The sequence below is a fragment of the Schistocerca cancellata genome, chromosome 5, assembly GCF_023864275.1.
Source record: "Schistocerca cancellata isolate TAMUIC-IGC-003103 chromosome 5, iqSchCanc2.1, whole genome shotgun sequence".
NCBI lineage: Eukaryota > Metazoa > Arthropoda > Insecta > Orthoptera > Acrididae > Schistocerca > Schistocerca cancellata.
In genome coordinates, this window is record NC_064630.1 from 374442427 (window position 1) to 374465070 (window position 22644).

Genomic DNA, 22644 nt, shown 5'->3' on the forward strand with positions numbered 1-22644 from the left:
AAAACCTCTTCCCGTGGCTTGGACGTCCTCCTCACGCCCTTCTCGGCGGGAGGAGGTCGTTTTAGCAAGGTTAAGGATTGGACACTGCCGGTTCAGCCATCGCCATCTGCTGACGGCTGCGCCGGCGCCGTTCTGCCCATGTGGGCACTTGCTGACGGTTAGACACGTTTTAATGTCCTGTCCCGATCTTAACCAACTGCGCCTCGATCTTAACCTGCCTATTACTTTCGATGCCGTTTTAGCGGATGACCCACGAGCAGCTGCTCGTGTTCTTTGTTTTATCAATTTGACACACCTTGCTAAGGACATTTGATGAAGTTTTTTAATCCTATGCCTGTCAGTCTGTCTTTTATTGTGTTTTTCCTTTTAGTTGTTGTTGTCAACTTGTGGCTCGCGGTGCATTTTTAGAGTAGTCAGGGCGCTCATGACCATTGAAGTTGTGCGCCCTAAAACCACAAAAAAAAAAAGAGGCGCTGCTGATATGCTCCGTCTCTCTCTCTCTCTCTCTCTCTCCCTCTCTCTCTCTCTCTCTCTCTCTCTCTCTCTCTCTCTCTCTCTCTCTCTCTCTCTCTGCCGTGGGAAACGTTTGGAGCTACTGTTCTTTTTTTCTGAATCACTGATTGTTCACTCCTTTGAAAGATTGAACTCTATGAATTAGTTCAAGAGCGGATCCCCCATCTCTACTTCCAGGTGGCCCATGATGAACAGGTTGGCATAAGGTGTAACTGTCTGCGTGCTGTAACAAAGATTTGTTTGTAGGTGATACCTTCAAAGGAGAAGTAATTGTGAGTGATAATATAGGCTAGTTGCTAATGGTGACAGAGGAGTAGGTTATAGGTTTGTATGCAGTCGGACTTTGGAAAAGGTAGTGTTAAATAGCTGCAAGGCCATGACTATTGGAAGTGTTAGTGTAGAGGGAAACGGCATCAACAGCGACGAGCAGGGCACTAGAACTGTGGAGGAAATGGTTGGTGTCTCCTATTTTATAGGATACCTTATAGGTAATAGGCTGAAGGTATTGGTCCACGAGTGCAGAGATTCTCTCCGTGGGGTCTCATTGCCATCCACAAGGGGTGTCCATGGTGAATGCTTTCTGGGCTTTAGGAAACGTGGAGAGTGGTAGGTATGAGGAGAGAGATACACTTAGAGGAGAGGTTCTGCGATGGACATCAAGATTTGATGAGTAGCAGGAGACCCTGCTGCATTTCAGGAATCAGATCACTGTGTCAGGATTTGCAGGTTGTCATATCTGACAGCTGGTGGAGTCCCTCTGCCAGGTAATAACTTTGTTTCATAACTACAGTCGTGTAGCATTTGAAGACAGATAGGATTATAAAATTGGGATCAGTTTTTGGTGGTATTTTGTGTATGTAAGGTTGTTTCCATGTTGAGGGATTTGGGGAATGATGTTGAGGCAGGGTTTGAGGTTAGGAAATTCTTGAAAGTTAATGGGATGGTTTGAGGGCATCACATTAGGATGGAATAGTGAACTGAGTCATGCATGGTTCAGTATTAATTATGGATTGAGCCCAATTGATAAGGTTGGTAGTGAAAAATTGTTTCCACTGTAGAGTCCAGGAGATAAGCCCAGCATGATTGAATTTCTTCATCTACATCTGCACTTTAACCTCATTTACAAATTCCTTTTTGATCCCTTTACTGCATGTTCAGTGTATGGATTGAATGACATATTAGGGATAGGCTACAATGGTGTCTCACTCCCATCTCAACTACAGCCTTGTTTTCATGCCCTTTAACTGTTAGAACTGCAATGTGGTTTCTGTATAAGCTGTAGATAATCTTTCACTCTCTGTACACCAGACCTGATCATTTCAAAGTGGATGTTACATACCAACTCCCATATATTTTGGGTAATAACAACAAAGGTTTGAAATGGCCGTTAGAAGTTTTTGTTTGTGGGACGGGGTGGTTGGTATGGTTTGTGTTGTTGCCACAAGTCATATTGTAGAATTGTATGCATAACTCTTTATTTATATTTTTTAATAGCTTTGTGTGCTTCTCCTTCAATATGTAATTTCCTGCTTTACCACAACCGTGTTATTTTGAAATATGAAAGGAAATATTCATAGACATAATTTTAAGTCCTCAGCAGTGGCTGTTTTTTCTGAATATCCTACCCAGTGCTGTGTATTGTAGATTCTTCCCTGTCTTTTTTGAGAGAATATGTTGTTGTACACAATAAGGGAGTTTGTTTTGAGATGATGGGAAGCGAAGTATGTAAAAAAGGTGAATTTCCATTACTTTCTCAGAAACTTCACAGTAAGCTTCAGTTTTAGTGAGGGTGCTATTTTCTGTTATGTATATAGGATACATATTGTCTTCTTCTCCAGATGAGGTTCCGAGAATCTTCCTTGCTTAAGTAGCTGTAAAGAACGTAAACTTATGAACAGTAAAAGTGAAAAGACATGAGTGTCACAGCATTTCACAACACTTAATGTTGCCAGTGTGTAATCCAATCCTGTCTAGTCTCAATGAAATTAATACACCACCACTTTTTATCGCAATAAGTACAGCACTGTGTTAGTGGTGTTAATGTTTGAAGCATTATTTATGATCAGACAGACATAAGAAGGCTGTCCAATGCTGCGTATGTGTTACTGCACATATTTACAAAAAAAGGAATATCTAATGAAATGATAAACCATTCTGCTTTATATGCTTCCTGTCTCTCTAATTTTTTAAACCTTATTGAATATATCCTGTGTCTCATTTGTGGCGGTGGCGGTGGTGGCAAGTGCGCTGCAGAGCAAGGTTCAATGTAAGCAAGAAAGTCAAATGCGAATAGTTCTTAAATATTGATTACTAGGCATAAAAAGACATGTTTCCTGTTTTTTCTCTATCACGTAGCATTTTCCCAAGTTTCTTCATTATAATTCTTGCTTTAATCACTTTCAGACACCACCTATTTCTAATTTTTTTCATTAATATTTCATTTATCTGGCAAGTCAAGATGATTTGTTCAAGAGCTGTCCTCAGCCATGCAGTGGGCTTAGATTTATTTGGTGTTTGCATCTGTGCACATGTCAACATAACACTTCAAAAACTCCAGGATGGAAAACAAATTTTCATGTGGGAAGGATTTCTAGTAAACATTCCTGAAGTCTAATTTGGGTGTTGAGTAATAATCTCTGCTGGGGTGGGTGATAGGAGGGGGGGGGGGGGGAACAGCTGTGGGTGAGAAGAGATAGTTCCACTGTTTAACGCACAGGTGCATGCAGCCCAGTTGGATGGCATATTTGTGGAAAGATAGGATATTGTGTCTTTACACTATTCTATGTTTCAAGACATGTCTGCCACCCGTATTGCATGCACCTGTGTGAAATACTGATAACATTAGTAAAGAGGACAGACGGAGAATCCAGAATGAGATAACAGTAAAGGAAGTTACATATGGGGAGAAATCAACAGGCATGAAAAAGCTTCAGACATATTGTATGAAATATTAAAAGATCATTACTGTTCACAAAATAAAATCTGGTGCATAGTGTCAGTGATTCCAATGAACTGTTCATGAATGACACTGTGCTTGTAGGAATGTAACTGACCTCAAAATTATAGCAGATACACAGAGAATTGTTGCTTCTTGCAGAACCTCCAAGTTGATTATCAGATTAAATAAATATTTAATGCATTGTATGTTAATAGACAGGAAGTGCCATTATTATATCACACAACTGATAGTCAGTAATTGGAAATGAGCCCAAGCTCATAATATCTATGCGTATGGTGCAGTTTTAAAATAGGAACGGTCGCTCAAAACTGATTACAGCAAAAGCTGGTGTCTGACAGATTCATCAGAAGAATCATAATGAAATGTAATTCTTTCATGGATGACATAACTTACAAACCCTCTGTTTAGATGAACTCTTGGGTATTGCTCATCACTCTGGGACCATTGATGTAGGTTTAATAGATGACAGAAAGAAGGTCCAAAGAAGATCGTTTATTACAGTGTGTCTGTCATGCTTTGTTTAGCAATTATAAGTGTGTCATGGGACACTCACCCAAACCCAATAGCAGAGGCTACGAGAGCCATTGTGCATCGTGCAGAGACTCTTTGTAATAGTCCTGAGAACACACTTCAAAGAAAAGTCAAGCAGTCTTTGTCTCGAATGTGCCTTGAAAAATTACTTTAAAGGGACAATCTGAGAAATTCAAACTTGTGCAGAGGCTTTTTTGGCAGTTACTCTTACCACCCACCATTTATGCATGGAACATTTAATGTGAGGAGAAATGATAATGGGTTATAATGTACCTTTCACCACTCACCAAGGGGTGTCTTGCTGAGTATAGATGTAGATTGTTATGGTTGCTGTGAAGTAGAAAATTACTAAGGGATGTGTTATTCTGGTATGAGGATAAGAGGGTGCAATGGAGTGGGAAGAGAAATGGCAGTAGAGCCAGTTAGAGGAAAGTGAGTCTGTGTGGTCATTAATGCTTGGAGTTTATTAGTGTTAAGTTTTCAGACAGAGTGCCTGTCACTGCTTTGTCCTCTTCTTTTTCCTCTTACTGTGTGACTTCAGCCAAGAGCCTTAAATACCTACTAATTCAAACCTTTCCGCTTATATGTTATGTCATTGCTTTGTGTTTGAATATTTCAGACATTAGCTTCCTAAAGTATGTTTTTGTGTCATGTTTGTGTTCCTTTTATCCAGACGCGAAATGCATGATAACCTGCCTGATGCTTTTATTCTTAACATTGCTCTGGAAGATCTGTGAGCTATGAGTCATCAATTACTTGCTTCATAAAAATGAAATGAACAACTTTTTATCCTGGCAAGAGTGGTGTTTTAAACAGCAGCATTGGTTTGTGTCAGTGTGCAGGGATCAGTGCTGAGGTAAGATGTTAATTCGTTGAAATTCTCCATTTTTAACATAAGACAAGCACATAGCAGTTGTATTTCTAGTCTTTAAAAGATCCTAGAAATTGATAGTTACGCTGTAAACTAATTTTGAACCATTATGTTTACATACAAGGCATTGCAATATGTGGGGTATTGACAGGAACTTGTAGTAGATAGAACACAGTACAAGGTTATGCAGAATAGTTCACTTTGTTCACATGGTATACAGCCATATAAGGTACTGAACCTTCATAAACTTGCATTTTATTCTGTGATCCTTGAGGCATCCAGTCAGAAAATTGGCACAGAAATCTTTTGCAACACTTGACCATGGAAGAAAACTGAAATACAAACTATATCAATATTTAAATATAGTGTTCATACATGCAACCTGATACACATTACTAAATTATTTATAGTGCACTAAATTTTATTGTTAAACTGGCAGATTTTTAATGATTAGAAAATATTTTTGCATTTTGGTTCATTTGGGGGTTTTAATATCTTTGACTAGTGCCATTATGACTTTTGTTCCTATATAAAGCTGTATTTGAAAATTGCTATGCCTTGGGTCTATGAACCCCGAGTATCTATAGCATTTCCTGCAAATGGGGGAAACAATATATTGGACAGACGCAGCGTTGCATAACAGAATGCAGGTCTGAACATGTGAGAAGCGTTTGCCTCGGACAGAAAGAAAAATCCATGGTAGCGAAGCACAGCCTCCTCAGTGAAGAACACACGTTTCCATTTGAAGAAACCAAGATACTGTGTAGAGCGAAAGGCTTCTGGGACTCGTATTAAAGGGGTAGTAGAGATATGGGTCAGTAATAACCCGGTCAGTTGGGATAGTGGATTCCAACTCAGCATCACATGGAACACAAAATTATCAAGAATAAGGCAAGGGCGCACCGATGGAGACAGGTTGGTGGTGGCGACAGGTTGGTGGCGGCGGACGGAATAAACAGGCCACATTGAGATGAGACACCAGGACCCGGCACCCGCGCCCCCCACCCCCTTCCCCAACCACGTGCTTCTGCGCTGATTCCAATCGCGCCTGATTTGCCCTACCAGCACCGAGCATGCGGAGAAGCCCGTGGTCCAGCAGCTATAAAGACTTGGATGAAACATGAACCCAACACTTTGCCTGAAGATGGCAAGTAAGAAACTTGCAGTAACGTTTCTGGAGAACAACGCATTGACTCAGCTGTCAACCCAAGAAGATATTATCATAAACAAACATTTTGATCTCTATGGAGTAAGACTCATTGCTAAAGGAAGTCATATTTTGTACCTTTGTGGAAACAGTGAGACTACGCATCATGTGGGTTACACAAATGTTATGTAATATCACACTAATTTTGAACAGTGTGTCACTGGTAGCTCTGGTGCATACTTCCGGACTGCTTGAGCAGGAAGTTTGGTACGTTCTCCCCTAACTGCAGTGGAGGGCACAGATCCTTATTTCTAGGAAGTTCATAGGTGACCAGAATTTCACGGGCTCCAGGAGGTTCTGACATGCAGTTGCTGTTCCAGGGAAGTTCACAGAGCCATGTTTTTTCTGAGGGTACGTAGGTATGGAATAGAGAAGCAACATTCAGTGTGAGAAGATAGTCATGTTTGTGAATCAATTAATGCTGTATTGAAACAGTGATAGCATTGGAGTGGAAAAGATAAAATGCGCTAAGTACATACCTGAGCAAAAAGAAAGGGAAGAGTGATTTGTTGGGCCACTGTTCCCTGCAGAATAAAACAGATTAACTGCATAGATGATTAACACATGAACCTACAATTCAGTTCAAAAGTATGATTATTACTGGTTGTAATATTCATTATTAGGAATTAATAATAAGATGTATTAACATCACAATCAAGGAAGGGAACAGTGACCACAGTGCTACAAACTACAAACAGAGAATTTTAGGATGAAAGAAAATAGCTGAGTTTGTCATATCTTAATATTGTTTGCAAAGGGTTGGATATGTTGTAATGCTGCAGCTTCAGAGGTCCAGATTTCTTTTAAGATTGACAGAATATTGTGTTTATTTAAGTATTTTATATAATTTTTATTGTTATATATAAAACAATAAGTTAAATCTGGTAGTGCCTTCAGTTGCCTCAAAGTTTTCTCCTAGTGCCCTCAGATCTCTCAAAATAATAATAGATGTTTTGCAGAACTGTCTTAGATAGTATAGACATTGAAATGAATTATCACAGCACAGTGATTCCCATCTGCTTTAACCTGCAGAGCCTAACGAGCACAACTACTACTGTCCTCAATACAAAAATATTAAACTATGGGATATCATGATGATGATATGATATGATGTGATGATGATACACCACCACCCAGTCATCTCGAGGCAGGTGAAAATCCCAGACCCTGCCGGGAATCTAACCCGGGACCCCGTGCTCGGGAAGCGAGAATGCTACCACGAGACCACAAGCTCCGGATGGAATATGTCATTATCTCAACATGCCTTAGTATCCTTCTTTTTTTTCTGGCATATGGGATATGTCATATGCCAGGAAAATAATGAAGAATACTAAGCATGTTGAGATAAAAAAAAGATACAGTTGATGAAGTTGCCAACAAAGCACGTAACAAGGCACTGTGATTTGGTGAACTGACCCCCACCATGGTATCATGCAAAATGAAGAAGAATGGTCTATTTATCATGCAGCCCTTTGAATAGAGATGAAAAGGTATTAGATATTAGCTGCCAGTGGGCATTGATTTAAATCAATGGGGAAAGTTGAAAATTTATGCCGGGTTGGGATCCAAACCAGAGTCTCCTGCTTACTAGGCAGATGCACTGGCCACTACACTGTCCGGACACAGGGGTCATCACAACTGCATGGACTATCCTAGCATGCCGTCCATCAGATCCAAATTATACACACACTACCGATGTAGTGGCACTCGCCCAATATCATCAGCAGACATGTCTGAAAGAACAGACATCACATATATAACTAAGGTGAGGCTGACCAATGATTCTTCAGTGCAGATGTACACCGAACTCGAACTCTTATGGGAATCGGCGAAATGCCATGAGTAGTGTAGACAATGGGTAATTGATCTGATTGGAGGCGTGCTAGGGTAATTCATGCAGTTGTGATGACTACTGTGCTTGGATGGTGTAATGGTCAGCACATTTGCCTAGTAAGCAGAAGACCATGGTTCAAATCCTGATCCAACACAGATTTTCAACTTCCTCCATTGATTTAAATCTATGCCCACTGGTAGCTAAAGTCTTTCACTCCTTTGTGATTTAAGAAGAATAGTATTAAAGTATGAAAAAAATTGTTGTGAAGCATAGAACAAAATACTGCGGTAATTCATATCAGCAACTCTGTTGGGGGGTGAACCTCTTGGCAGCCCCATCAGCAGAAGGAACGAAGCCACACTTGCCGTACTAAAAATAGGACATTATCCTTTAGTATAGTTTACCTTCCAATGAGAAGGCCAGTCAACTCATGTTGTTTGTGAAGCACCTCAATTGGTATAGTGTATTGTAACAAGGTGTATTTTACTCGATGAGAGCTGTGGAATTGCAATGTTTGTTGTCAGTATGTCTGCTTGTTTTCATACTTTTTGGCCAGGCTGCCCTAAGGTGGTGGGAATTAGTACTACAATGAAAGGGCTTTCTGTGTCACAATTATTAAGGCCCCATGAAACTGAGTGTTTCTGGTACATGTAGTTTACGTTATTATTATTATTATTATTATTATTATTATTATTACTACTAGTATCACCACCACCTTTTTTAATGACTCGTTACAAAACTTTTGACAAAAGACATGAAATGAAAGCCATAGTTGAGAAGGGGGTGAGGCAAGGTTGCAGCCTATGCTCAATATACTTAGAGCAGACAGTAAAGGAAACCAAGGAGAAATTTGGAGAAGATATAAAATCTTTTAGGTCTGCCGACGCAGTTACAGACAGTAAAGGACTTCGAAGAGCAGTTGAACAGAATGGATAGTTTCTTGAAAAGTGGTTATAAAGTGAGCATTGACAAAAGTAAAAGTAGGCTAATGAAATGTAGTTGAATGAAGTGAGGAGGCAATGCCGAGGAATTAGATTAGAAAATGAGAAACTAAAAGTAGTAGAAGAGTTCAGCTATTTGGGCAGCAAAATACAGACTGGCTATATCAAGGAAAACATATCTGAAATGAGGAATTTATTAACATGGAATATAAAGTGTTAAGACATTCGTCCGAAGAGTAACCTTAATGGAAGTATAATTTAGATGACTAAAACAGTTCAGATGAGAAGAGAATTGAAGCTTTTGAAATGTGATGCCATACAAGAATTGTGAAGATTAGATGGGTACCTCGAATAAAAAATGATTGGTACTGAAATGAATTGGGGGGGGGGGGGGGGAAGTAATTTATGTCACAACTTTATGAAAAGAAGGGATCAGTTGATATGATGATTTCTGAGGTATAAAAAAACTGCCAATTTGGAAATGGAAGGAAGTGTGAAGGATAAACATTGTGGGAGGAGACCAAGGCAGCAGATTTATATTGAAGTAAGTTGCAGTAGCTATGCAGAGATGAGGTGGTAAGAATTGTTTAGTTTTGCATATTATCTAGATCCGCAAAATATACAGTAATGAAACTTTGGATGATTTATCATCACACAAATTACGTTGTTGTAATAATCCTTCTTTAGTCTTTCTTCAAATTTTGTGTGTGTTTCTATTTTTCAGGACTGTACAATGACACACTAGAGGACTGTAGCCCATTTGATGATGATGTGTTCATGTTATTGGATGCATTTCTCAGACGACTGCCTCAACCTGTGTGCCTAATTTCACACAATGGTTTTAGGTTTGACTTCCCAGTACTTCAGACTGAACTATACAGATTGGGAAAGGTGATACATTTTTTTTTCTGTTTATGATATTGATAAACGCCTAATAGTCATAAATTTGATAATGCCAATAAATTATTGAGAAGTATGACCCATCTCCAAATTTAAAAAAAAAAGGTTACAATAATATATGAATATGGAATAATTCATTAACCCCTGTAGTGCCATGTGTTTTGCAAACTGTCTGGTGCTGAGTGGTACAAAAATGTTAAAAGTGAAGTACAAGGTCAAATTTTTTTTATTTTATTTTAATTTTTTACTGTGGAGAACAGCTCTGCCTACAGTAAAAAGCAAAGTAAAATTTATAAAAGAATGCCCTCAGAGCAAAGAGGTAAAGTGTGGTGGGTTTTTTTTTTTTTTTTTTTTTTTTTTTTTTTTTTTTTTTTTTTTTTTTTAAGGAATAAAACTGAAATCTGTTACTTTATTGCTTTCACAAATTGCATACCATATTCAGTCATAGTGTATCATACTGAAAAATATTATCAGCTGTAATGACTAATTAAAAATGCACACTGCAGTAGTAGAATTTTTCTCATTAAACATTCTAAATTGCAGAAATAAACATCATATTCATTGTCTCGCAGATATTACTCGAGTTCGTTCTGCATGCTCCTGTGAGTGATGCTGTCGATCTTGTCCCAGTCGTCTCGATGCATTCTGCTACTTAGTTGATAGAAAATGTCCAGAAGTTCCTGATCCGTTCTTGCCAACTCTCTCCGTGTTGTACGTATTCGCTCGAATGCTGCACCGAGCGACAGAAGAAAAAGTTTGAAAGATGCCGGAAGCAGACCGACAAGGCGACTCCCGACATGTCACACACAGTGGTCAACCTCACTGAACGACAATTGACCGAAGAGGAAGTGTCTGTTCTTCAAAAAGGAGGGAATTTCGCTATCATCCCGAGAACCATACCTATGGAGGACATCATTGCCAACACCGAAGCAGCCATTCATGCCCTTCCTTGTGAAAGGGCAGAGGAAATACGCACAGAAACAGCCAGGATACTGCGCCGAGCAAAACCACCAGCTTGCAACCTGAAGAAAGAAGAGATACAAGCCATTAAGAATCTCAGCGCCGACAAGAGTATATTGGTACTGCCTGCCGATAAGGGGAATGTGACCGTCGTAATGAAGACCGAAGATTATGAGCAAAAGATCCGAGACCTATTAGATCCGACGACGTACCAAAAACTAAGCGCAGATCCGACGCAACGTATCACACGGAATATGAATCGATTAATCAAGGCGTCTTCTCTGCTGGCGGACATACAGAGAAACCTGCGCAACACAAAAGCCCTACCACCTTGGCTGTATGGATTACCCAAGATCCATAAGAACAACGTTCCACTGAGACCGATCGTTAGCGCTCCTGGATCACCGACATAGAGCCACAACACCTCAAACGAGAAATGCAACACCTGGAAACTGTCCTGAGGAGCAATGGGTACTCCACAAATTATATTAGAAGTGTAACTGAGCCAAACACTCGGCGAAGTAAGGAGCCAGAAAAAGAAATGTCGGGTACGGCCTTTCTGCCATACATTCCCAGAGTGACGGACAGAATCGGCCGTATATTGTGCAAACAAGGCGTAAAGACTATTTTCAAACCGACAAGGAAGATCAAAGAGTGTCTTAGATCCGCGAAGGAGAAAAGTGACCCACTTGCAATGTCTGGAATATACCGCATACCATGCATGTGCGGAAAAGTTTGTCTGAATGACTGGATGATCCATTAACACCAGGATCAAGGAGCATAAGCGACATTGCAGGTTGGGGCAGGTGGAGAAATCGGCCGTAGCAGAACACGCACTGAATGAGACCAACCACGTAATAAAATTCGCAGACACGGAAGTTCTGGCTGTAGAGAACCGCTATCACACGCGCTTGTTCAGAGGAGCTGTAGAAATACAAAAACACGTGACCAGTTTGAACAAGAAAGAGGAAAGCCTTAAGGTAAACGGATCCTGGCTTCCCGTACTGCAGCGAACTACCGTCGCAGGTAGCAAGAGGAGAACCGCACCGGAAATGACCGTGGAAAAGCCCTCGGACGTTGGCGCGCCAGGTACATATAGTCTGCGCCCGCGAGCTCGGCTCCAGTTCACCACCGGCAATGGAGGGTGAAGCTTTGACAATGCCAGCCACTCTTGCTGGCGAAACGTCAGAAAAATCATTAGATGAACGTCGGCCGAAGAACCCGAGACAGAAGCCAATAGGCAGTTTGTCAAAAGCATAAGAATTAAAATGCTATGCCCTGTTAAAAAAATAATCTTCGTAGCTTGCCTGGGTTACATAAGCAGAGGACCTTGTACTTATTGTCGGTATTTTGTTATGCATTACACTGTGTAACTTCATTTTGATACAAAACCTTTTGTATAGATACAGTGCAGAAAACAATCTTTATCTTGCATGAAATATTTCTACATCGATGAATTTAACTTTTGTATACCCTAGTTAGATAACAATTATTTAATTTGTGTTTTGACAAAATAATCTTATTAATTCTCAGTAACTAACAAAAAGTTGCAACAGAGGAAAGTTAACTTTGAAAGCTGAAAATCTCAAAAGTCTGCTTGTAGATAATTTCAATTTGGCTGTAAAAGGTATCCAATCCATAAGTCCCATCAACAGAACCACAGCCCAAGGAGCACAGTATTGTGTTCTCATTACATGAGTGTAACAATGAAAATATGAGTGCAATTCTGACGCTGTTCATGAAATGCAGTCTTGGTGTGCCAGAAATACTAAGATTCATTGTCCCATCTCTGTTTAGTGTACCTTGGTTGTATGTTTTCGATGAGTAGAATGTGAAGCTGCAGCTAGAGACAAAACTGTAACTGTAGTTCATGTGAAACTGGTTAGATGAGTTGGTTTTGAATCATGGGAAACTCAAGACAGTTCCCATGTGCTAAGACCGTTGTGTGTTCAAATCAATCTTCAGGTTTATAAATCATTAGGTTTCAAGTTAAGTTAGTTGACTGAAGACATTAGCTTTCAGCTGAGCTGCTCCCTGCCATCGTTTAAGTGGTGGAATGCTATATATTGGCAGCCATAGTTTTGATATGTGCGTCAGCTGCTGACATGAAGATGGAAATGTTGGTCCTTCATTGCCACACATGATCCCACACACACGGTAGTACTTGCAGCATCCGTGGCATTCGATAAGCCACACGTGCCCCCTGGGTTGCGCCTAGTAAGCAGTGCCAGTCCTCTGTAACCATTAGCTCTGGACTTACTTCAGGCTGTTGAGTTGAACAGTCATTAGTGGGCAGCCTCTGAGGAACCAGCTACACCTCAGTTGTGTAAGGCTTGCTCAGGCAAGTCTTAAACTTCACTCTTTTAAATCCCGGTGGAATGAGTGTACCTCTGGTAGCATCAGTACCCAATCTAACAAGAGAGTTCGTGAAGTCACTCCTCCTGACTCGGGGGGAGGGGGGGGGGGTGTTATCCCAAGTACTTCTATTTATTGTAACAGAACACATGCTGCTGGTTAGAATGTGCTTTTAATAGTTGAAACAAAAGAAGGCAACTTCAAGAAAGTTTAACTTTTCTACATTCAGAAGTGTTTAGAGGGCATTGCTGGAATTTTAAAATCAAGTGATTCCTCAGTTGTACATTGTTCATTAGAACTTTTAATTTTCAACAAGTAAAGAACCTGCAGAAAGTTAAATGCATCAAGGAATCTGCAATCGAAACGAAGCTACACATAATCTTCAGCTACAGCAAATGTGTTGTTGCTCGGAGACCTGATAGCTATTTCCAAAGAGGAACTGAAAGCTGAAGTCTGAGTGGACCCAAGAAGGCACTGTTGACATACAAAATACAATGGAAAAGGGTGGATGCTGATATGGTCAAATCACTTATTTAAAGTTACTTTCAACAGCACAAAACTTCCAGAGTGTGTCAAGGCAGGTTTCCTTCACTTAAACATGCATCCTTACGTCCCCAACCCAGTATACTGTTTTAATGCAAGCACTTTGGACACACTACTCTTGGGTGTAAGGGGAAGCCATTTTTGGCAAGTGTGTTAAGGCTACGCATGAAAGAGTCAGTTGTTCATCTCCTCTGAAGTATGTAAATTGTGAGGGAGATCATCCTGTCTGGAGTAAGACAGCAGTGCCTATCTTGAAGAATGAAGAGACAGGGGCTAAAAACAACAAGGTGTTTCCCATGTAGTGAGGCCAAAAAAATCTATAAAGGCGTTTAGCCTCCCACCTTCACTACATCTTTCCTTCAGTTCTTAAAAAAAAACTCTTGTGACAGCCAATGCCTCTACACAAACAGAGGTTGCTAGTGGTAACTCTGACACCTGCATTTGTCTGTGCAGTTGTATGTAAAGTTGCAGTTATTTCAGAGCCCATAGCCCCCCTGAGAACATCAGAAAAAGCCACAGTTGCCAACGTTGGAGAGCTCTCAGTATCTCCAAAGGCAAAGTCTGGTAAACAATGCTTTATACATACTTCCTGGCAAGTGTTGAAACACTGGCAGATCTGGAGAAAATACTGTGAATATTGATTTGAAAAGCTTTACTTTCAAAATAAATTTCCTTTTATGCAAGATGAATTAAATGACATGTGAGAATGTACGATTAATTTCTTAAATCATCGAGCATTTGACTCTCATTTACATCGTAACATTTTGAGGACCGGCCACTTACAAGAATTTTAGAGTCCAGAAGACCAGACGTGTATCATTATTTTAAATTTTACTGGTGCATTTGTGTGATTCATCTTAGTGTAACACACACAAGAAAAAGACCAGTATTAAACGTGAAAGCTTAGCTTTTCTTGTAGCTACGTTATGTATATTAATTTAAACCATTAACTTTTCCTATTTGTGTGTTCGTGCTACTTAACAGTGAAGTTGTTGTTGTAAGACTACATCACATGTCTTATACTCTGAATAGCAGCAGGCAAGATCACACAACATGAGCTATAATTGGCTTACAAAAGGGCCTCACAGTCTTGATTTCAATGCTTTGGAAACTAAAGTACTGTGTTTGGAGGTATTCGAATTTACACTTACGTAATTACAAAAAATATGCAGTGTATAGTTATACGAAAATATGCAGCATACATGTTCCTGCACATCATCAGAGATCTTTCCAAGACCTCGTTTTCTTAAGGGGCTCCGGAAAGGCTCAAAAGCATGAAAAGTTCAATTTTTACTTTTTTGCGTTTTCTGAATCTGCAGACTATTACCTTTTAATAGATATATAATTTATTCAATTTCGAAGACTACAACTATTTTTAAATTTTTTTTGAAATGTGTTCTACATGGGCGTGACCCACTGTGGCGCTGTTAAACTGCTGTCAAATGGTGTTATTATTAACGTCCGTGTTCATCAGGTACATTTTAGTGTTGTGAGATAAAGTATGTGTTGTGGCTAACCTATTTTCAGAGACTTAGCAGCACCCGAACTGTTGAAAAAGTGTATTCACGGAAAAACTCAAAACCCCAATGAAAGTGTAAATAGTGTTATATGGTCGAGAATCCCCAAGACTGTTTGTTGGAATAGAAACACTTCACTTTAGTGTGTATGATGCTGTTGCGACTTTCAATGATGGCAACATTGTGAGGTGCAAGGTATTTAGAAATATGGGAATGAAGATAGGTTCTAACATGGTACGAGCGATGCTTGCTTTAGACAAGGAACGCCTTCGGGCTGCAGACAGGGCTGTAAAGAGTCTAGAAGTACAAGCAAGAATAAACAGGAGGAGGAACAAGAGGAAGCTGGAGGAGGAGTTTGCAGAGGATGAAGATAATCCATCCTATGGACCTGGAATGCACTAAAAAGTTAATCCAATCTTTGTCGCTCGATTCCCAAAACTTTTATTTTCTCATACTAATTACATGTTTTCTAAGGATCTGCCAAACATATTTGTTTCAAACTTTCAGTAAATGTTACACAGTACCTTCTGCATAATTTAACACAGCCTTTTTCCAAAAAACTGTGTATTTTTGAATATATAAATAAAAAATTGCAAAAAAATGTTGTGAATTTTCATTACAATTGAAAAAAAAATCATCTTTAATAACTGAACTAAAATTTTGTAAAATCCCTGTGTTAAGTTGTAGTCCCTATTCCAATAAATAATCTGTAAAAAGTTCAACTTCCTACCTCAAATACTTTGTGAGGAAAGATGTAATTTATAAGCGTTATTTTAACATTGCAAGTATAGGGCGTTCCGGAGCCCCTTAAGTGGCGGCGGTAAGTTCTATGATGATGATGATGTATTAAAATGTTAATCATTCAAAGGATTGATAAGTTTTACAGTTCCATGGAAAAGTATACTGTCACTTAACATGGAAGAAGTGTATTTTTTATCTGAGAAGTCCGGAATTTTTTTCTTTGTCCACATATACACCCTGTCTTATGAGGCAACCTGTACCTTGGCAGACCACTCAGCAGTCCGGGTCGTGCATGTGGCTCTACAATGGTTTAACTGCCACCCAACTGCAGACAACCTCACAGTCTGCCGCGTCACAAGAGCCAAGACTCAAAATGTCTTTAAAGAGAGCAAGAAAAGCTAATGGCAACCATTCTTGGACTCCATCAACCATTCCACTTGTTCTACAAAAGTACAGGAAGCAATTAATATTTACAGTAAACACAGTAATTTACCAATAACACCAGTGCTGAAACAGGGATGTCGCCTAAAAATGGCCAGAGACATCGTCCAGACAATGACAGAGCACTTTTACAGCAACTACTGCCAGTGCCACCCAGGGTCCGGAGTTCCACTGCTACAGTGTCACTGTAGAGAAAGGCAGTTGGGCTTCAAATCCAAAAATTTTGAGTTTTACAACTGCCCTGGATTTGGCACTGAGGCTTGTGATTCTGCAATCAGTCATGACCAAATCTAGTACAGTATGCTTAGGCATTTGGAAGAAGCCTCAAAATAAATCCTCCTCGAATGTTTTAATTTGATATGGCAGACACCCACTTTCCCAGCTCATGGAGAGAGGCAATTTTGATACCTCTCCTCAAACCAGGAAAGGACCAAACGTGTCCTAGTAGCTACTGGAGTATCACCTTAACAAGCTGTGTAGAAAAGACCTTGCTGCAAATGGTTAACTATTGTCTAGTCCGATTGCTAGAGACCAGCTAACTCCTGTCGGTGTGGACTCTGGAGATTTTGATCCACTGTTGACAACGTGACCTTGCGAGAGGCGGGTATTCAACAGGCTTTCCTACATAACCATTGCTATAATGGTACATTCTTTGACACCAGTAAGGTGTAAGACTCTACTTGGAGACACAGTATTCTAGGGCAGCTGCACCAATAGCACTTTCATGGCTGCATCTCCATATTCATACAGTTCTTCCTATAAAAGCACTGTTTTAGGTCCCAAGTTAGTGATGTACTGCCAAATTGTTTTGAGCAGGTATTTGTCAGGGCAGTGTTTCAAGAGTTACCCCTTTTTGTCGTAGCCCTAATCAGTATCGCATCTAGGCTAAGCCCTGCACAGAGCTCCTTGTTTGTGGACAATTCTGCAGTTTTCTGTTCCTCCCCAGTGTTGCAACAGTAACTCGTCAGTTGCAACTTACACCATTCTACATTTTAAAGGATCGATGAAATTTCTGCACCTTATTTTGACTCTAAACTGTGGGGTTTACGACACCTGAGACACATGAAAGCCAGAACCCACAAGGCACTGAATCCTTAAAGTGCCTTGCGATAGGTCTTTGGAGTAGACAGGGCATATCTGCTCCAGTTTTACAGGGCTTTCATGTGATCACAGCTAGACTATGCATGCACAGTGTGTGGGCCAGCAAGGCCTTCATTTCAGAAGTTCATTGACAGTATTGACCATGAGGGGATTATGCTGGCCATGGGCACTTGTAGGACCAGCCCCATACCCAGTCTTTGCTAAGGCTGGGCAACCACCACTCACCATCGAGTGGCTGCTCCTCATGGTGCATCAGGCATGTACCGTATTTACTCGAATCTAAGCCACACCTGAAATTCGAGACTCGAAATTCAAGGGGAGAGAAAATTTTAGGCCGCATCTCCAAATCGAAACAAAGTCGGTCTATTGAAATATGAGACACAATTTAGGTCAAATGAATGACAATACAGCTACAGTAATTTGGTTCGAGTCGTAAGCTTAGCAGGTAAGCTTTACCAGGTAGCCATTGCTATGCGTCAGGTGCTCCGTCCGTATTTATACGGGTACCCTTCCCTTTTCATGTGCTTCGTATGGTTTGAATTGATTGCTTATTTTTCTTTGATCTGATAAGCGCCATTTTCTTTGTTATAGGTGTTTATGTCATTCTAATCTGAAAATTCATTACTGTACTGTGTCATGCATTGTTTGTCGCATTCTGATAGTGTGTGTCTATGGCCTGTCACCGCTCGCGGCATGGCTTGCTTTTGTGCGCGCTACCGCCGCTTACAACTTTAAAAAAATAGAGAGGAATCGTCTCATTAGCAAAACAATGGCAAGAGACTGCTATTTGTTGTTACTTACACTGCTGCTTTCTTTGATAATGATCAACAAGAACTAAATAATAGACGGCGTATGATAGAAGATGTTCTGAATGAGAGTTTAGCGAAAATTTTTCTCCGTTTGAAAATCTTTGCGGACGCGTCTTTAGTACATTACATTCTGCACAGAAATTAGTCATCTTAGATTTAAAAGTCTAGTCAGTTGCTGTGCCTCATTTCTGACTGTATCACTATTAGCCATAAGAATAATACGAATATAAACATGACATTATATGTATATTCTTCCGCGTTTGCTGTTGTCTCACTCTAGTTTCGTAGTTTATTAGCAGACAGGATTTAAATGAGACAGCAGCAAACACGAAACAATACATGGCAAAATGTTTATATTCGTATTATTCTTATGGTGAAGAGAATACTGCATGTGATTCGCATTTCATTAAAGTTCCTTTTAGCAACCATCTCTCCTCACAGGTAGAAAAAATTCAGAATGTAGAATTGGCCATATTGACAAGTAGAGTTGGCCATATTGACAAACATCCCAAACAGTCTTGCTAGTCGGATTTTCATAGTACATTGAAATGCTGCTACATTCGAAGATGAACAATACGGAATTTGTATTTACTTCGTTGGATAATGTATGAAAATACAGTGATCGAAACTCGGGGTGGAGAAAAAAGCTAGACTTCCCCCTTTTTTTTTTAATTTATTTACTGACGCAGAGGATTTGGTGCCAGTATTTATCTTTGTGCCTACAAAGCGTGCCTGTGTAGCGCTACATACATTCGATGGCAGAAGTTAGTTGTGGCGACACCCAGCAACATTTTTCAGAACTTCTGCTTGCTTTGCACTCGATTCTAAGCAGCAGGCAGTTTTTTTGGATTACAAAAACCGGGAAAAAAGTGCGGGTTAGATTCGAGTAAATACGGTTAAGTTCCTCAGTGCCCCAAAATCGCCTGCATACCATGCTGTTGCTCATCTGCCTCTGAAATATCTCTTTCCCCAATTATCCATGAGCAACATAGCTCTTTGGGATCTGCGTGTACTGGAGTGACTTCGTGTGCAGCTAGTATAACCTTAAATTCAAGGTTTTAATCGCCTGCTAACCTGGATACTGCAGAGTCCCAAAGTAATTTTAGATTTAGTGCAGTATAGGAGAGGTTGCACTACTGCATATGTTTTTAATACGTTATTTTATGACACATCTACATCGTTATTCTGCACTTCACTCTTAAGTGCCTGGCAGAGGGTTCATCGAACCATTTTCATACTACTTCTCTACCATTACACTCTCGAATGGCAGATGGGAAAAAAGAACACCTAAATCTTTCCGTTCGAGCTCTGATTTCTCTTATTTTATTATTCTCCCTATGTAGGTGGGTGTCAACAAAATATTTTCGCATTCGAAAGAGAAAGTTGGTCATTGAAATTTCGTAAATAGATCTTGCCCCAAAGAAAACCGCCTTTGTTTCGGTAACTGCCACCCCAACTCACGTATCACATCAGTGACACTGTCACCTCTATTGCCCGATAACACAAAACGGGCTGCCCTTCTTTGCACTTCTTCGATGTCCTTCGTCAATCCTACCTGGTAAGGATCCCACACAGGAGCAAATTATTATTTTGGTACTGCTGTTGAGTATAACCTCTACCCATAGTAATTCACAGGAACTGTCTATTTCAACTTCACTGCAAGATAAACAGCTACCAGCAGACACAAACACACTACCACCTACTTTATTTAATCTATCCTTTCTGAACACAGTTTGCACCTCTGTAAAAAATTCGGCAGAATTTATCTCCGGCTTTAGCCAGCTTTCTGTTCCTATAAGGATTTCAGCTTCAGTTCTTTCTATCAGCGCTTGAAGCTCTGGTACTTTTCCAACACAGCTACGACAATTTACAATTACAGTACCGACTGCTGCTTGGTCAATTCTTGTCGTTTCTTTGCCCTGTACTCTTTGAGACTGGAGCCCTTTTTTGATCTTTCCTGAGACTGTCTAACCTAGAAAAAACGCCCATTTTAATGGAGCACCCCCAACTCTAGCTGTGTTTATGGATGGCTCTAAAGAGAGGGGGGACTATTCATTGCTCTGTTGTTTCCCTGATCGTGTCCTCAAGATATAAGTGCCTCAAGGCTTTACTATCTTCTATGTAATTAATGAAAGTGCAGATGTAGCAGCCAAGGAGGTGTGTTGTGACTCTTAACAAGTTCAGTGTGTCATCCCCCTGCATGCTAAAACCTCACTTTTCAAGTAGTCATGTGTCAATCAGAAAAGGAGCAGTCTAGTAGTCTACAACATGGCTGTGGCATCTATCTTTCCAGTCATACAGATGTGATGAGGTCTTCCTTCCTTGTTCCTGCATAGGCCACAGCCCTGAGAAGCGTGGCTTCTTGCTCTGACCCTCCAATGTGTGGTGCTTGTGGCGTACAGATCCCAGTGTGCCACATTTTACAAGGCTGCATTTTAATTTTGCACCAAAGGGTTGAAGTGCATTTGCTAACAAATTTGCCCTCTATTTTAATTGACAATCAGCCAAATGTGGTAAGACTTTTAAAATTTTGTGAATTGTCAGGCTTGTTCCCAAAAATTTTAGGGCTTCATTTTTAATGTGTCATTATGGTGCCTGTCTCACGATTTTTTGGTATAAGTGATCAGCCAGCTACATATTCCTTTGAACCTATTATAGTTTCCTCTTGTCTTACTTAGTTCTACTTAACAATTTTAGAACATGGGAAAAGTTTTAACACTGTCTTCCACAATTTCAGCTTGTGTGATGGTGCAGGTGGTAATGAGTGAGATTGGATGAGAGTGAGTGTGCTTTTATCTAGGGTTGCTTTTTATTTATTTTCTCGCATTTTCATATTTCAACGACGTTTGTGTCTACTAATTTTGCAAAGGAGCTGATAACACAATGCCAGCAGCCTTGCCTCTGTGATAACACCAGTTCACATCAGATTACTAAGTTAAGCAGTGCCAGTCTTGGGTGGGGTCACGATCCAGGTCTGCTGCTGAGTGCTGTTGGCAAGCAGGGTGCACTCAGCCCTTCTTGTGAGGCCAGTTGAGAAGCTACTGTATTGAAAATTGACAACGGCAAGGCGAGTGGTGTGCTGACCACATGCCCCTCCGTACCGGCATCCAATGATGCCTAAGGGATGAGGATGACACAACAGTCAATCAATACCGTTGGGCCTTCAGGGAATGTTTGTTTTTTGCTGATAACATCGTCGGTCAGGGCCCCCTAAAAACACACAAACACCACTCTGATCCAAAATATACTGCACTATTTTAATTTGGGCATTGCTAAATCCCTTCTATTGCTTCTATGTTGTGGCTACACCAGAACTAATGTTTTCACTGTCCGGTTTTTGGAAAACAGCCTTGTGACCAAGTCAAGTTTGCGTAAGTGTCCCTTTTCTTCTTGATTTGAATTCCTGTCTCTTCATATTCAAATTAATGTTCCAAATTCAGTACAGGTGGAATAGAATCCATGCTTTTAATGCTTATGGCAGTCAATCAATGAACTGATCATAGTGACTTAAAAAAACACAGTCCATTCTCTGGTATAGAACTTACTTAAGTATGCTGATGACAGAGTGCCACAAACTATCATGAAAGGTTGTGTAAGGAGTAAAATGCTGCATGACCATTGCAGATAACACAGTGACAGTTCATCTCCCAAGGGTCAGAGGGTAAAGTCTTCTATGATTTAATTCATTAAGAGGCTGTGAAAGGATTAAAATAAATACTCAGCCACTGGTGAAGCATTATGAACATCAGGAATGAATGCAATGGCAGTTGGTCTGACAGAGAAGAATTCTGCTTTAAGCTTGTGTGACTTAAATGAGTTGATGTTGTTTGAAACTGTGCAAGTTGCAAGACGAAGTGTGAAATAGTTGTATAGAAAACTGCTTTTGTTTTTCTGTAGCCAACAAAACCTGGCTTGTTGCAATAAACAGATATGCTTCCCAAAATTTTGAATGTGCGAATCAAATGACTTTGCGAATGAGTCTGGTGGCACAACTTTTGATATGAAGCTTGTCATTAAAGTAGACAGGAAGAATGATAAATTGGTGTGTGCATAAATATAAGTGTAGAATCAAGTTTATGAAAACTATGAAGTGAAGTATTATGGACTATCCAGTTCTGGCTGCAGAGTTGAATGTGCCAGCAGCGGGGGTATGGGTCCTGCAGTACCATTGCAAGAACTGTGTCAACAATACTTACACAACCTGAACATTCTTCATTACATCATGGTTTCCATAAAGTACTTAATTGGTAGAGGCCCAGGGGTCAGTCATGGCTAGTAGTCAACAGTATGCTGATGCAGCAGTGGCTGGTGGCAGGCAATAACCTTCCTGATGTAAGTCGCCTTGTCATCTTAAACTTTTTGCTGCTACAAACATGCTATCTACACTCTGTGCTGAGGGAAGTTTTTTTGTTTCCCCCCCC

At 40.2% G+C, this 22644-nt stretch overlaps 1 protein-coding gene across 1 annotated transcript in view; it reads left to right on the forward strand.

Moving 5' to 3' along the window:
• Nucleotides 1–22644, forward strand: part of LOC126187468 (three-prime repair exonuclease 1) — a 40238-nt gene that overhangs the window by 14079 nt on the left and 3515 nt on the right. Inside the window, exon 2 of the mRNA XM_049928565.1 lies at nt 9581–9747. Coding sequence (XP_049784522.1) covers nt 9581–9747 — 167 coding nt within the window. The remainder of the gene's footprint in view (nt 1–9580; nt 9748–22644) is intronic.